Source organism: Diprion similis, chromosome 9 (assembly GCF_021155765.1).
Source record: "Diprion similis isolate iyDipSimi1 chromosome 9, iyDipSimi1.1, whole genome shotgun sequence".
Classification (NCBI taxonomy): Eukaryota; Metazoa; Arthropoda; class Insecta; order Hymenoptera; family Diprionidae; genus Diprion; species Diprion similis.
Genome location: NC_060113.1, coordinates 2,806,750 through 2,824,303, shown reverse-complemented (window position 1 = coordinate 2,824,303; position 17,554 = coordinate 2,806,750). Strand labels below are relative to the sequence as shown.

At 38.6% G+C, this 17,554-nt stretch overlaps 1 protein-coding gene across 6 annotated transcripts in view; it reads right to left on the bottom strand.

Moving 5' to 3' along the window:
* LOC124410329 overlaps positions 1-17,554 on the bottom strand; it is a 161,195-nt gene that overhangs the window by 17,196 nt on the left and 126,445 nt on the right. For all 6 annotated transcript variants that reach the window (XM_046888598.1, XM_046888599.1, XM_046888601.1 and 3 more), the window contains exon 5: positions 9,602-9,735. In XM_046888598.1, the coding sequence (XP_046744554.1) occupies positions 9,602-9,735 (134 nt within the window). The remainder of the gene's footprint in view (positions 1-9,601; positions 9,736-17,554) is intronic.

The window sequence follows — 17,554 nt, the reverse complement described above, 5'->3', positions numbered from 1 at the left end:
TTTTGGCACCGTAGCAGACGGAAAAATATCTAACGTCGATCTTACACATTTTTGTAGTAAAATCTACATCAAACGTGGAAAAGAATTCAAATCAAGGATTTTTAAATCTTGCCAGGATCGCTGCAGATTTAACTCAAAATTATTGATAATTATTATTAAATATTCACGACAAGATATGCAAAATATGCATTATTTTCCTTTCAACATGTCTCCTTGTCTTTTATACCGCACAGGCTGCACTGCGTGCCTAGAAAATGGGTGATTATAATCACAAGCAGAAAACAAGGACGCGGATATTATTCATACGCAGATGTTACCGGCTAGCAGTTTTGCCCTGCATCCACCCTGCACCAACAATCTGCGGGGTATAATCAAAACGGCGCGCAATTTGTTTCGCGAATGGCAAAAGCTATTTACCGGGAGCACCCGTTATTCCTGCGGTCGCCATAATTAAACTATCGTTCAGCTTTAAATTGGATTTTAGTAGAAGGCGTCGAGCATAATTCGTTCGCCTGCTGCAGGCGAATTGCACACCGGCGAGTTATTATTAATTACCTCAGAGCCGACGCCTGCACGCTCTGATACTTCAAATTCCACGCATCTAGGTGGACCTATAACTCATAGTTTTCAATACAGGAACTACGAGAAAGATAAGTAAATATTTAAACATTCTATTGCCGACTCACACATAACGTTAACTGTTTTTACTTGAAAAAACAGGACGAAAGTGAGATATTATTCCCTCTTTACTTTTTCCCCGATCTGCAGGGAAAAAAGTGATACTTTTATCCCACATTTACGGGGAATATGATAATATTTCCCGCAAATTAATTTCTCAGTATTTTCTCCTTTTTCCTCTTTTCTTTCTACTTTGAACCACATCTCTCTGTATTATTATAAACTTTCAATAATATTGCAGTTCTCAGGCTGTAACTGAGACTGAATACACTGTTAAATCAAAATTGTGACCGAATTTGAGTCGGAAATAAAGTCCTATATATATATATATATACATTAGGGTAGCGCAAAAAACCGACTATTTTTTTTTTTCTTTTTGAGTCTCGTGTGGCGAAATGATAGTTTTTGATGTTTTAAGAGCCCACTCCAAAGGACAGCTCAAAAGAACATTAAGAGGTCGCTCCGAATTTTTCAATATGTCAAAAATCGACAAAAAATTAAATTAACAAGATTATATTTTCAGTATTTGGTTCGATTTTTAATTCATGTCGTGGTGTATTGTTATCGATTCTTTCTTACTAAATTGAAGAAAAAAAATGTATGAAATTTTAATATGAATATTAAAAGGTCGCTCGGAAAGGTCTAAAGAAATGCACCAAAAATTGAAAAAAAATTACGAGCGACCTTTCAAAATTCAAATTTTGAACTGAAACTTTCGGAAACTTATTTTTTTTTTTGTCTATAAAATTATACCGCAACGAGAAGTTTTTTTTTTTTTAAATAATCTATTTTTGACGAATTCTGACGTTTTAAAAAATGTGGAGCAACTTCTTAAAAAATTTTGTTTTGAACTGTCCTTTGGAGTGGGCTCTTAAAACATCAAAAACTAACATTTTGTCACACGAAACTCGAAAAAAAAAAAATATATATATATATATATATATATAACCAGAAATGAAAGTCGATTATTCCCTTGTTACATAATGTACTATTGCCAATTGAGCTGCAGCTGCTGCAGTGCAGAATGCGATCATTCACCGCCCGCGGAATTAACGTGATGATCAGTTACCCCTGCAGGCGCAACGTGCAGAATTCGTACTGGATTAATAATAATCACCACTAACTAGTGGGGCATGCACAACAGCCACGAGGGAGAGAATTTGACATATTCTTGTATGCTTCATCCACCTCACTCAAACGCACTTTTCTATTCTACACACTCTGAAAAAAATATTTGGCCGTGACAACGTGATTTCACGATCAATATTATTAATTGACTGAATTCAAATCGAAATTTCGTACTTAGAAGCACATTTTGTTTGGCTAAACATTCTTTCGATTTTCAACAATAATTTCATTCATTTTCGTGTTTGCAACAAAATATTGTGTTCCCGCGAGAATATTGTCTGCAAAATGCATCTAGAATTTTTTTTCTTTCTTTAGTAAAAACTTCACCCTGAGTGCACGTGAAAGCAGCCATATTTGAAAGAAAATTCTTTCCTTTATGCTTATATACAAATAGAATGAACTATTCTCATAAATGTCGAAGAGTAGTGGAAAAATTTGGATAACCCTTTTACAAATCGTTATAAATTTTAAGACCGATTGTCACAATTTCTACGTGGCTACAAATTTTCGTCACACCTGCCAACTTATACGGTAGAAACAAAGATTTAAAACGGACAAGATAATATTAAATCGAACAAGGTTTGTTCTACTGCTGTAAATAATGCTATATTAAAAATTTCTGATTTCAAAACCTGATTTTTTTTTCACCAATTAAATTTCGATGAATTAAAATTATATAAAAACTAAATAAGGATTGTAAAATGGATTAAATTTTCTTGACTGGGAGTTAGAGAACAAGTTTAATCGAATAAAAAAAAATCTAAGAACCGGAGTTCAAGAAAAATGAGTTAAAAACTTTGAATGCGGCTTTATCGGTATTAAAAACGTTCAGCTGAAATATCGAGGCTAGTTTTATTTTTTTAAATAAACAAAAGAAAAAAAAAAAAAAAAATACTGCAAGAAACGGAGGCGATAAAAAGCAGTGAAAATTTTATCCGTATACACAATAACGTGTTCAGATTCATATAAAATGTAGAAATCACCGGGAAATATTCTCGAGATTACAGCAAATCGCTTCACAGGAATTATGCGTTTCTCGCGTATCTGATATTAAAGCGGTATTAATTACTGTCCGCAGTAGACACGGAGGTTCATCGAGAGCGCGTACGTTTCGATTTGGCAAATGAACGCGTGAGATAGCCTGAAGCAGGTTCATCGAGGCGATAGAAACACACAGGGGCGAGGGGGGGGGGGGGGGGGGGGGGGGGCTAGTCGACGCGAGTTGGAAGCGAAGCTTCGACTAGATTGCCCGGCTTGACGAGCGATCGCGTTGTTTGCCTAAATGATTAATTACAATAGAGGTGTATACATATATGCATACGTATAACGATGTTCGTAATCAATGCGCTCTCGCCGCGGCAATCTAGTCAGTCGACGTGTGACGTCACACGCGAATTTCGGCAGAATTTTGAATGAAGGTGGAAAATCGGGTGGCAAGCATCGCCTGCTTTGCATGAAAATGGTTATTCACTAGCGGGTGAAATAAGTGATCGGGGCCTGTTATTCCTGTTGCAGGATTCGTGCAAAATCTTTTTCTGCATGTACCGGTGATTTTTGTATTCATGATTTGCGATTTTAGTAACCTAAGAGCGTACAGTCGGGTCAGGAATTTGTTTGCACAAAATTTGCACCAGAATGTAAATCGTAATGTAGGTGAAAAGCTTTTTTGTTAATTAAACTTCAAATCTAAATTGTATTAGAGAATATCAAAGAAATTACTTTATTGTCTTACCACGCTTTTCATCCAAGGAATTCATATTGCTTGTTAAATTTCGCTGAATAATATAGCTCGTCGTGTTTTTGACTGATCAATTATCCCGCGAATAATTTACAATTACCTGAACTCGATTGAAAAAAGTCTGTCTCGACAATTCATAGACGAATAAAACGACGTCTTTCAACCAGAATCGAAAGAACTGAGTGAATTTTTCGGTGAAAAAATATCAGAACAGTTGACTAAATCGTCTAACATAGTTTGATAACGATTCTACGTATCAGCAATTGAGTTTTAGTGTTAAAAAAAAAAAAAAATTATTTTTAACGATAAAGACTTTTCTGATTAAGTATAAAAAACTTGATAAGCATTGCGGTGGCACTTTTCGAGCCCTTATTTCGTCATGTTTTTGTTTCGACACACCTTTGACTTGACTAACAGTGAAATGCAGGAGTAAATTTCAAACACTTGGAGCAAAAAATGAATTGAAAAAATTAACAAGTGTTTGTTTGACAAAATTGGGGTTGAACACTCTTTCGGAATGTCACCCTTCATTTGTACGCAGGCTTGCAACGAGCTTGTGAAACGTAGCATTACTCGAATGATTATTCATTCACGACGTCGATCGTCGCGACGTCATATCCGGCCCCGTGTAACACGTCGTGTAAAACACAACCGGCACATTATGTCCATACTATGCTCGTTTAACACCGGTGTGTATTGTAATCTTCTCATGCCAGTCGTCGTATGTGAATAATTTGACAAAGCATGTGGCAGAGATACACGAGGGAAACAGATAAGAATTGGTCGCCACCAGTTGTGGGAAGAATTCGGCTTTAACTTTAATAATGAATAATTTATATGGCATGAAACTTGGTTATTGTTTGACTGTCTCCGAAAGTAACGTACGAAGAAAGTAAAAAAGTAATACTTAGAATAAAACAGCAGGTAGTGTTGAAGAAATTTTTCAAAACGTATGAATTTCACAATGAGAGAATAAGAGAACAGATTTTACTCAACACTGCAGGAAAAGAGAGACACATCAGGTTTTCTGATAAAATATAATTTTTCTAAGATGCAGAGTTTACCCTAAAAACAGTGTAAACTACTCTTTTCATAATCAAAAAGTAAACGAACGAAAGTCCCGAAAGTCAAATTACCGACAGTTGAAAACGTGGAAAGACCATTTTAGAAAAATAAAAATGGAAAACGCAAAAATGTGTAAATAAATTTAATTTTTCTCTTTGTGTAAGACTCAAAATTTCACACGGGTATTATTAATCGTGAAAAACTTTGAAGTATCCCTTATTTCCCCGCAGTTTTTCCTAAAATCGACTTTTTTCGTTCTCCCCGCGTTCGCTCGATGTATAACAGTTGCTTGCTTTTAAAAAAAAGTTACCCTCACCCACACATACAGCAATATCAGACCCCATACATGCGTGATCGAGTAATCGTAAAGCTTTTCGCCTAGACAATATGAAATGGGAATAAAAAAAAAAGAAAAAAAAACTCGAGTTGTATCCTTGTACACGTGCGCACGTATAACGCGAGATATCTTGTCACAGGATCCGCCAAGTGGTATACATATATCTATAGTTTATTGCGATCTCGGCAGTGCAGACTGTCATTGATCCATAGATCGTGCGTTTGTATTTCCACGCACTCGCCCAGGCATTGGATACGCGGTTATCCATATAGACTGCGATCTAATGATCGCTTTTCCTCCGTCGTGATCCTCCCCCCTTTTCTCCCGTTTCCCCCCGCGTTTGATTGAACCTTGAATGGCTATATTATCTATCCCGGTGAACTATCAGCAGCGTCGTACTCACAGTTACTATGGGTTACCGATTTACTGTAGTCGTCAGTGTAGACGAGCAAGTTCGTAATGTCGACCTTTTCCGAGACGCGTGCATCGGTGGATCGATCGTCGGATTCTCTTCCTCCTTTTCCCCTCCTCCTCGTATTTCGTTTCTTCATTATTTCCTTCCCTACTTTCGTTTTCTATTACCGTAGCTTTCTTTCGTTCCTCGGTCTTCCCGTGTAAGTCACTTTTTATGGTGAAGGAAGAAAGTTGCCACCATCGGTGGATTATACGTGCCTATATAAGTCAGACTTTTAAGGCGTACTTATCGTGGCTATAATCACACGAAAGTGTATCGTACAAAGTTTCCTGTGTTTGAATATTGACACCTTGAATTTCAAGAGCAACTGTGAGTGTAAGTTTTTCGATAAAGCGAGAGCATTCAGTTCTCCGAAGCCGTAAAGAATAAAAATTTTTACCCCGTCGAACACGCTTCAGGTCTTCGGATTCTTGAAATTTAAAACCTAGTCACGTTTCTATCGCCCTTAATTCCACCTCCTGTTTTATATTTCGTTCCTCAAATTTTTCTTACGTAGGGAACAAACAAAGCATTTGACGATAAGGATGAAAAAAAAGATGGGAGATGCATAAATAATTGCAGCTTTTCAAGAAATACATACGAGCTTTCAATTTTCGACTATAATACAGTCTGAGGATAAAGCTCCACAGGTTGCGACGTGTGTACATGTATATATATACAACATTTACCAACTTTATTCGCGAAAGCTGCCCAAGAGGGAATAATTAGAGGGCGAGCAAAGGCACATTAGCAAATGTTTAACCACATGAAAATGGAATTACTGCCATATGAACCCTTGAATCTCCTGTGCACATATCTAATTATGTGCCTTATACACGCGCGTGGGTGTATAAAGCGGCCGAGTTTAAAGAACCTTTTATACATACACTATATCTATATACAATATAATATATATGCCTATACACGGCGCAGAAAATTTGCACGAAATACCATTCATTCGGACGATGACGTTCGCGTGTCAGGAAAACGAACCAACGAAGGCACGTCAGTCCGTCCCTTTTTTGAAGGTTTATATGTATATATATATATATATATATATATATATATATATATATATATAGTTGTACATCGGCCTTGTGTTGTTCTCGAATCGTTAGCGTTTCCTGGAGTCGAACCCCGAGGGCATTACCAAATTAATTTTTGCTTCAGATACGGTACATGTACGTAGCTACATACCAGATCGTAAAGAGCCAACCACCTCCGGCTATTTTAAAGCCGTATAATCTTTTTCGCGATAAATTTTCCCGACGGAATCGTTGGAATTAAATTCAAAGAATTTCGTAGTTTAACGCGGTCGATGTTGGGTTTGTTTTTTTTTTTCAACAGGATAAAAATAATCACCGTCGACAGAAAGCATGAAAGTTGAATGTGAAAAACTCACGGAGTGAGCGTAATTCAGGTATTTTATAAACCGACTGTAAAAAGCGTTTTTGTCAAACGGTTAAAAATTCTACCCGCAATTTTGTTTTTCCTCTACATTTGTTTATTTTTAGAAATATTCATGCGGATAAAAGAAACGGAATGAAATACGCGAGGACTCTGAGCCTCGCCGTATATCAAAGGGTAAGACGAATGGAGATTGAGGAAAAGGAAGAGGAGGAGAGAGAAAGATGGGAATAATAAGGGTTGTTGATGATTACCTCGGCAGGCACGACGAAGCTGCTGTAGTGCAATTCTCATGCAAATCGTCACCCGTTTACGGCCGTCGGACATGTGAGACAAGCATTAGTTTCCTTTCCTCAGCATAATATATAAAAGCAATGTGGTCATGCCCGGTATACTTTCAGATAAAATCTAAGACGAGCGACGGCAGGCCCGTAACTTTTTATTCTCTTCTTTTTCATTCCCGAGAAAATTTTATCAAACTACAAACATTGTTTAATCAGTTTCTCTCTCTCTCTCTTATAACATAAAGCGCAAAGAGCTGCTTTCCCGTCCGACAAAGGAGAGCGAGAAAAGAAAAAAAAGAAAAAAAAACAACTCTATCCAAAGTGAAGAAGAAGTGCGAGGATCTTTTGACCCGTTTTATTTCTACTCCTCATCTCTCTCTCTCTCTCTCTCTCTCTCTTTTTCTCTTTCTATCCATATATAGATATATAGTGACAATAATGATAACAAACAATGAGTGTAAAAGAGGACAACAATGGATGGGATTTTAGGAGAGGGTGCAGAAAGGTGAGGATTCAAGAGTCTTTCGTTGCGAAAGTTACTCTCTCGCTGCCCTACGACGTCGTCGACGCGACGTCAGGACGTGACGCGAATCTTCTAACAAGCGGTGTTAGGTATAACGGTACCGAGAGGTTGGAAGCCCGCAACCTGAGTGATTGCTTCCCGACTTTTCGACGAAAGGATTTTCACCCCGTACCCTCGACCATTTATAGAGTACCTACCCTGAGAACTTCACCCACCCACACACACACACACACACACACACAAACTGGCGAATGTAACGACCCGTCAGAGTTTTCTCCAAGTGCCAGTGAAAGACGGAGGAAATTTTTCATTCTCAATTACCTAGACACTATATGTATGTATCCCTTTTTCCGAAGCAAACTTTTCACCGTCGAATAAAGCACCCGAATATCATTCCAATAGAATTGTTTCACTCCGAGAATTCCTTGGAAATAAATTTACCGTCGCATATGCTATAACGATTTTTCTTATTCCGTACAGATAAAATAACAGAATAACGAGAAAATTCAAACGTTTCATTAACATTGGGTAAAGAATTTTTCTGTGAAATTTCACCGATGAAAAATTTGAATTTCAGCACTTTATCGCATTTCTTTCTTACACTTTGGAACTTTCTTTACCTACTTAAGTACAGCAGATAAAAATTAAAAAAATTCATATACTCGGAGTTAAATTTTCCAAAATTTCGTAAAATTTACTCTAAAAACATCCACAAAGATAAATTATAGAAAAGTAAAAATTCGAATTCAAATAACTTACACCTGTGATCCTCACGACGAGTATGAACATGAATAAATAAGGGTATGCAATATATAAATATATAAATCTATGCATACGACTCGATAGAGTATCGGTACAGGTAGACGAGGGAGGATGAGGGGGTAGTTTTCGGGAGCGTCGGAAAAGGGTGAGTATGGATGAGGTATCCATATACGTAAAATCCATATACATAGACACGTGGACACAGGTATTGGCGAGCGTCCAATATTGGTGATTTACCTTTGAATCCGATAGTTATTGCCTGGTGCATGGGGGTAGTAGAAGGGGCGAAATAGTGGCCCCGTTATTTATACGTCGGTGGCGAAGAGGGAGGGTGAGGACGGGCATATATTGGGACGTTTTTTTTTCTTTATCGGTCAGTCGGAAGTGAAATATTACATCCGCTTCCGTGGGTAGGTGTGCATGTGTATATCCATATATACATATATATATCCATCCGCAATACACCTACACCTACATGTATAATAAGTGATATTGCAACGTGCAGTATGTAAAGAGAACTTCCCACCTCATCGCCGAAGGGCTAAAATGGTAATATTTTGCTTCATACTGTCCAGGTGTTGGGGTTATACTATTAATTCCGAACGATATCTCGGCTTAACTCTGCGGAATCATCTCTTTCTCGTGGTTCCGTAAAGGCGGTCTGACCATACGAGCGCATTTGCTACTCGTCACGAAAATCGTCGTTGGTCAGTGTAAGACGCCGCGGGTGGTCGGATACGGTGAAAAAATTAGTTGTACGCAGATTTTAAGTTACGAGAAGGTATTGAATAATTCATTCGCATCGAGGAATGAAAATTAAGAGGATATATGGTGAGTTATGGAGGATGAAAGAATGAGGGAAAAAAAGAGATTTTAGTTACAGAGAACAGAATAATCGAATCACACGATGTTCTTAATATTTTTGTTCATATTTTTATCTAATTTTTAGAATTGTAAAAGTGTAGAAAGTACAAATAGAGAAAATTGAAAATACAGAAGGTCGACAACATGAAACGGCAAAATCGAAAATTCGTATAAGATTCTACATTTTGGCAGTTTATATTCTAACTCCTTTACTTTTCTCGACTTTCTACGTTTCTTAAGAACTATAAATTGCGATTTAGCTCCTTAAAAAAATCGATATCGTAGCCCTTCTACTTTTCGACTACTCAATTCTTTCACCTCCATCCATTTTTTTGAAAAATCGACAACTTCAATTACTCACCTGACGAGTTCTCGTTGAAGATGATGTACCCTGGTTCTGGCTCGTTCAGCCTCGGCCGTGGCTTCGCGGACTCGAGCTTCTGCCTCCATTCTCTGACGGCGTTCTCGTTCGACATCGCGCTGCGTCGCCTCCCTCTAGAAAAAACGATGAAAAAAAAAAAAAAATTAATCGCAGGTTTGAAAAGGAGCGATTGATCAAGTGTCCAAGTCACAAGTACATATTCTCGTCGACTTTCATCGGGCGTGAAATCATTTCGATTTCAAGAACCGATCGTACCGTCATTTATCCCATCGATACCGAACGAGCTTGAAAAGGATATAACAAACGAAAGTCCATACATACTGACAAATATCGTGAAAGATCGCGTTGAACGATCAATGATCGAACCGCAGCTGTTACTTATATAATATCAGGAGTTAATCCGAAGCGCAGAATATATCCATCCAATCCCCGTTTGTTTCCAAGGGGAAGCCGCGTCTTCCCGCACTTTCTCCCTCCCGGGTATCGCCATGTTTAATGTATACTTCGGTTCGGTGAAGGGAATGCAGGGAATTCCCTGTCTCTAAGCGCATTGAACGAAGCTTCGGAGTTTGGTGTGTATAACATGCGCCTGGCGCAAGACAAAGGCGATAGTATCGGTTCGGTTCGTTGTGCGGAAATTCAGAGCTGGCGAAGGGGGAATTAACCGCGGATGTTGTAAGTTAGCGAACGAGGATGCGGGAGAATGAGGAAAAGGAAAAGGAGGAGGGGGAGGAGGAGGTTCGGAAGCTCGCGAGGCCGCCGACGCACAATCTGGTAAAAGCCGCTGACCGCCACCCCCTGCGGACGGTTTTAGGGGTAGGTAAGCGGATTTATGGGAGTCTTAAATCCCGGGAACACCCCGTTTCTATCGGCCCTGCAAAGACGCTCGCTACACTTACGGATCCGCATTTGGTCCAGAGATTCGTTGCACCGCGCAGATTACATCCGTATGACGGCGGTTGATCCGTCGCTTCGATTCTTGAGGTCAGTTGTTAACCAACGAACCTCAACGTCATTGCAAAAAGCATCTTTTTATTTTCTTGCCAGAGAGATCGTTTCCCATATGCTTAATTGCAATTTTACATGTAATCTACAGAAAATCTTATCATTGAATATATACTCTACATTAGATTGTGTGAAAAAATTAGACTATTTTTTTTCTTTTTTTTTCCAAAATTCACGTGGAAAATATTGTTTCAATTAACTGTGAAAGAATGCTGCCAAGGTTTGAATTCTTAATGTTAATATTCAAAGGTGCATCGTCGCTATTTTCTATTTTCCATTTATATGAAAATAACATGAAAATTAATTTTTAAGATCCGAAGATATTTTTGTAGAGTATGGAACCCTCTACAAAAGAAGTCTCATATTATTTTATGACAAATCGACCATTTTCTTAAATACCGTTTACCTTAAATAACTGTCGAAAGAGTAGAAGAATTACCATAAAATGATAATAGACCTTTTTTGTAGAGCGTTCAATTCCCTACAAAAATATCTTCGGATCTTGAAAACAAATCCCTATGTTTGTACAGTATAACCACCAATTAATGCACAATATAACCTGCTGCAGAATCCATTGACTGCAAGAATTACGGTGGATGAAATACGTAGGATTTGCATACGGATATGCAAAATCGTGGATGTTGAGAATAAGACGACAATTACCCGTTTAAAATAATCTCGCGGTGATTATAACACGCGTTGCAGCAGAATTTGAAACGGTGTCTCGATCCCAGTTTGAAAAGAATACGGCAAAAACGAGCACACGCGATACGATTATACCTTTTGAAAGGTGTAATACGAACGTCGCTCGAACACCTGTCATTGCGTTAAAATTGTCCGTGTCTTATTGTCGTTTGTGTCGAGGGTTTTTGTGTGCCGAAGATTTCTAAACTCCGAAGTTGAAATGTACCGCTTGCATTACAATTTTGACAGCATAAACTACCGCTTCTTTTCACCGAAGATTCGTCACAGCTTTTTGCTGATACTATAGCGGGCAAAGATGTTACACGTTGTATGGAAGGCATAACGTTATAGAATCTACGTCTATGTCCATATGCTATGGTTGAGGGTGCAGCGATGACAGAGGGGGAATAATTGGCATGAGGAACACGTTTTCTCTGTCCGTCCGGCGCTCGTCTCCCATACGAAATCTCAATAATAAATCTTCCGACACTTCCTGCAACTCGCGGCTGCACATCAACGACCAGTTCGGAATGGAATGGAATGGTGGGACTCCTCCACCACTTACTCCGAGTGTGGGCGTCGGTCCTTATGAATTTATACGCTCGCCCGATTACGCGTCGTACTTGATGACGTATGCACGTGGGAACGCGTTTTCTACGAGCCTTGAGGAGGTTCGTCACCACCGCGTGAATGAAGGTGAAGATGATACCGTTGATGACGTCTCGAAAACGAAAAAGTCTCTCGATTCATTGGTTTCGATGTCAACAACAAGAGAAGCTGATATTCAAACCTGGCAAGTATTTCACACTCTACGTACTGCAACTGCAAGAGACATCGGCACAACTCACTTACTGTTCTGAACATGTGTTTTCCGGTCACTTGGCAAAGAGCTACGGAATTGATTAAAGCTCGAGTGAACAGCATGGCTGTACGTATAGCCGTTATATTCAGAGGCAAAAGGTTAGGCGAGGCGAGCAGCAGGTGAAAGAGGAAAGGCACACAATAGAACGTGGAAACGAGTGTATAAGGAACAAGAGATGAAAGTTTTCCCTTTTTTCTTATCGCGTGTGTGTAGGGGGAAAAGGATTTTCTTTTCTTTTTTCTTTTTTTTTTCCTCCTGTTTCTTCATTAGTTTCTCCAAGAAATTGAAATGCGGTACGCAAATCACGCGGTGGGAAGCCGCGTACAACAGAAGTGCCTGGCCATTACCATTACAATGTTTAGAGGCGGCTCTCTTCTCTCTTTCTCTCTCTCTCTTGCTTTGACTACGTATAACATAAATAACGTGCATAACGTAACACAACATAACGTAACGTAACGCAACATGATCATACACTCTGTAGAAAGTCTTTTGATTAATTTATTATTCTTCGTTGGTTTGTTCTTCACTTTTTACAATCTTTGTCACTCTCTCTCTTTCTCTCTCTCTTTTTCTTCAGTTTCTCACGGCTTCTATTCGACTTCATTTTATAATACTTCACAAAATTTTATCCCGCGAGGTGAGTCACCGTGTGAATTATTACACACTGAGTGGAATATGAGTTCCCTGTACCTTCAACTTACTACAAGACTTTTCCTTACTGTGATGTAAAAATGTTAGCGTCTGCAGGATCTTGAACCTAATCAATCGATTATATATACTCATTAGGGTGGTGCAAAAAAACCGACTATTTTTTTTGTTTTGAGTCTCGTGTGACAAAATGTTCTCTTTTGATGTTTTAAGAGCCCACTCCAAAGGACAGCTCAAGAAAAAAATTTTTAAGAGCTCACTCCAAATTTTTTTAAATGTCAAAAATCGTCAAAAAATTAAATTAAAAAAATTATATTTTCAGTATTTTGTTTGATTTTTAATTCATGTCGTGGTGTATTGTTATCGATTCTTTCTTACTAAATAGAAGAAAAAAAATGTATGAAATTTTAATATGAATATTAAAAGTGGCTCGAAAAGATCTAAAGAAATGCACCAACAAATTGAAAAAAAATTATGAGCGACCTTCAAAAATTCAAATTTTTAACTGAAACTTTCGGAAACTTAATTTTTTTTGTCTATAAAATTATACCGTAGCGAGAAAAAAAATTGAAAAAAAAAATTGATTGTTGACGATTTCTGACGTTTTAAAAAATGTGGAGTGACCTCTTAAAATTTTTTTTTTTTGAACTGTCCTTTGTAATGGGCTCTTAAAACATAAAAAACTAACATTTTGTCACACGAGACTCAAAAAAAAAAAAAAATAGTCGGGTTTTTTGCGCCACCCTAATACTCATCAATAAATTTGGAAGTCATGTGATTGACGATTAAATCATTTCCGCCCAATGATGGCCGACCACTCTACTCACGTCGAACGAACCAAAAGTAATTTCGCAAGCTTTGAGCTTTCGCTGTTCAAAGCTCTGGATACACTTGTCGAATTGAATTAATCCTGCACTCCCCCGTAAACTTTATCGACGCTTCTCGACGGCAGTGAAACGCTTCAACCTCGCAGTGAAACACGAGATGACACGACGACGGAGTAGATAATTTCTGTCGGTTTGACCCGCAGGAGCAAAGACTCGATTACCATCTGAAATCCTTATCCCGACGCAGTGAATTGTTACGTAAGACGGAGTAGAGGTGGTTAATCCAGGACGGGCAGTAAGAGGCGCCCACTTTGTTACAGTTTAGATTATTGTCAAACTTCAGGATCTCGGTGGCTCGTTTCCTTAATGGCTAGGCGGCGAGCTGCCCACCAGCACCCACCTTAACCCATCTAGCGACCACGGGGTAACCTCTCGCCGTATTTCAGAGTCCTCGGGCACTCGGACCCTGCACGTAAGTATATTCGAGGTACGCAACGCGACGGGGGTGGGTGGAGGAATAACGGGAAGGGAACGGGAAAGGCGAAGATTATTCTGGGACATATAAATTAGCGTGAAAGGCCGCGACCACACGTACCGCAATCCAATTCTACGGTAGTTAGGTATACCGACCCGTGTAGCTACACGTAGTTTTACCCCAAGATACCCAAAATGTCATTCGAGAGAATTGGGACATTCAATTTACCCATTTGTTGATTACGCGCATTGCTTTGCTTTCGATTTTCTCAAACAGCTCTTCACTCTACAGTATATACGTGAGGAATTCCATTTGACCCAACCAATGACTGACCCTTACCATTTCTGATTTTATGAAAACAAAAACGATGCGCTGAATTTTTTCCCCATTTTTTGAACACCTGGTCAATTATTTACAAATATTTAAAGTGATTTGAAAAAAAAAAAAAAAAAAACATATTTAAAATTCTCAAAACACGTCGAAAAAATGTCTCTTTACTAAAACGAAGGCATTTCGATTGAATATTTTCATTTTAAAGTCAACGGGTTTATCGTCTACGGAGTTATATCGATCTTGGGGGTTTAGGGATATGGGAACCGAGTGTATCCATCCTGCACAATATTCCCTGCGGCTTGTTTTCGTACGGCTGAAATGAACTGCACTCCTCGAGCAGTCGAGTGAGTCATGTGCATCTGTGTTACGCGTTTACAAGTATACATACATATACCTATATATATACAATATACATGTACATATATTTGTGGATGGCATGCGTAAGTGCAGAGGCCAAGTGCGTGCACGCACCGCGAAGCTTGCAGTCTATGGTTTCAATACCATGCACGCGCTTACGCTTTGGGGAGTATAAAGTAAGAGTATAAGGGTGGGAGTCTAGGCCTTGCAGTGCGCCGCATCTGTTTTCTCCGCAGAACGCATGCGCATGTTGTATATATATATATATACATTTATACGTCTGCATATACATATACATAATACATATTCTTATAATATCATGGGTAGCGTATGGGAAACGCCGTGCGTGCAACACGAAATAGCTAGGAAAGAGAAAGAAACGTAGGACGCCGGACGGACGGAAGAAATGAATGAAAAAAAATTAAACGACGATGCGCGTACACGTATGGACGTGGAAGATTATGTGACACTTGTTAATGTCGTTCTTTGGATTCAGTGACATACTGCAATATAGTATATAAGTATGTGTATATTATATATGGATACTTCTTTTTTACCGTAAGATCTAACGGATCCCAGCTGTAAGTTCCGATTCTCTTCGAGAGATTTACGACGAATAAATAAATTTCTCTGTATCAATTTAGATCTAAGAATAAGAAATAGAAGAAACGGAATAGAAAATCATTATTAGACACAGAGTAGAATAAGAAATTATTGCTATATAATAGAAACTTTTGAATACTAACATTGGGTTATTACCCAATGTGTTTTCTGCAATGAATATTTTTTAGTTGAAAATGAATAAAAAAAAAAAAAAAAAATTACTTCTACTATAATATACTCGTAGAATTTCATTTTTATATGGACTGATGTGTTATACGTATAGTTTATTTCAGCTGAATTCAAACCACATTCGATCGACTAGCTAATATGTTTCCAGAAACACAATCTCACCGAATTCGATCAAAGTTTTCAAAGAAAACAAAATACAGATATTTTATATATACGCATTCGGTGTCATTGTCCAACACCATTCATTTCAATGTATTACGTACGTAGTATCGCAATCATACACATAACGCACGTAGAATTTTTATAGCGAGTGAAAAGAAGCCGAGAAAATCGGGTTTCGACTCTACATTTTTCCAGAAAATGAAAGAAGAAGAAGAAAAAGAATAAGAAATCCAGTGGTGAAATAGAACGAAGAAAAGCCAAAGCACAAGCTTCATTTTGCCTAGATAATTCTGTCTAAGCATAATGGTATGCACCCAGCGGCAATCAATGTCTTTTCAACGACCCTTGCGACACAATTGTAAGCTGTGAAATAAGCGTAGAGAAATCCCTATGAACCGGTGACAAACGAACTGTGTTTTTAAACTTCACATCTCGAGTTCTAGCGCTCGGATGTGGCGTTGGGTGACGGATTTAGTTCTCGAAGAAGCTGGGGCACATCTCCTTTCTTTACGTTTTCCTCTCTCTCTCTCTCTCTTGTTATTTTACCTGACGTAACCATAGGCGACGACGTTTTATCGGTAACCGAGTGAAAAAAAAAAAAAAAAAAAGGAAAAAAAAGAAAAAGCTCACGGTTCTGGTTAAATTACAAACCATCTAATATCGTAGTCGCAGCTGATCACGCGGCATGTCGATAAAAAACCATAAGGATGGAATTTATCAGTATACAGCCGACATGCCTGCCACGAGTGAAGCAGCAGCAGCAGCGGTGTGGTACAAAGAATTATTGTCTCTCTGTTGCGTGCCTCGAAGCCTCTCGTTGCTGGCCCCATTCCATCAGTATCAAGGGGAGTGTTGCTACTTTGTGTATTTTCATTTAGATCCTTTAATCGGATTAGCGGCGACTTAGCCCGGCGACCCTGCATCAGCTCCTTAAGTCGGTCCACTTCTACTATATCTACTATTGCCTCGGTGTGCTGAAGATCGAGAAAACTCGTTCCAATACTATAACGCACAATGATCCGGTTTCAAAAGCATCATTTTACTGTCTTTTTTGCAGGTCGATTGCGCTTCGTTTAAAATCGTACTTTAATTTAGGGAGCAGGGTTGCAGTTCTGAATTTGAAAAGTTCCAAAAACGCGAAGCTTTAAGTAAAGGAATGAAACGTTGAAGAAACAACAGAGTTTCGAACGGTCGGTTCAAGATTCCAAAAATTCAATTAACGATAGAACAGAGTTACGAGAAATTAAATTTTGATAGAGTAAAATTCCAAAAATACAAATATACTCACACAGGGTAGTTTACTCAACGAGTGGTTGTAAAAAATCCGAAAAACCGAAAGTCAGATTGACCAAAATTTCGAACGTAAAAACATCGGAAATTGAAAACAAAGAACTGAAGATGATCTTCGATCGTTGGGAATTTCTATGTTTCAAAATCTTAAATTTTCTCATTTTAGCCCCATTCAACCATTCGAAACTTTGACGATCCGACAAAGTGTGATTTAAAAAAAATCTGAAATTCGACGTTTTCGGAATTTTTCAAATTCAAAATTTCAACCCCAACCCCTAATTTCTTTCATTATCACACAATATCATTTAGCTGCCCCACGGCACAGCGGGAAAAAAAATCTACACTTCCCGATTCCCGAGGGGTTAGTTCTGCAGGATCAGGCGAAAGGATGAGAAGTGCAGCCAGCAGTCCTTCCTCTCAAACCTCTGCAGGGGCTTAAGCATTTACAGCACGTGTCGCATTGTCGGTGCATGTTCGATGCCCCTTTCCACCGCTGT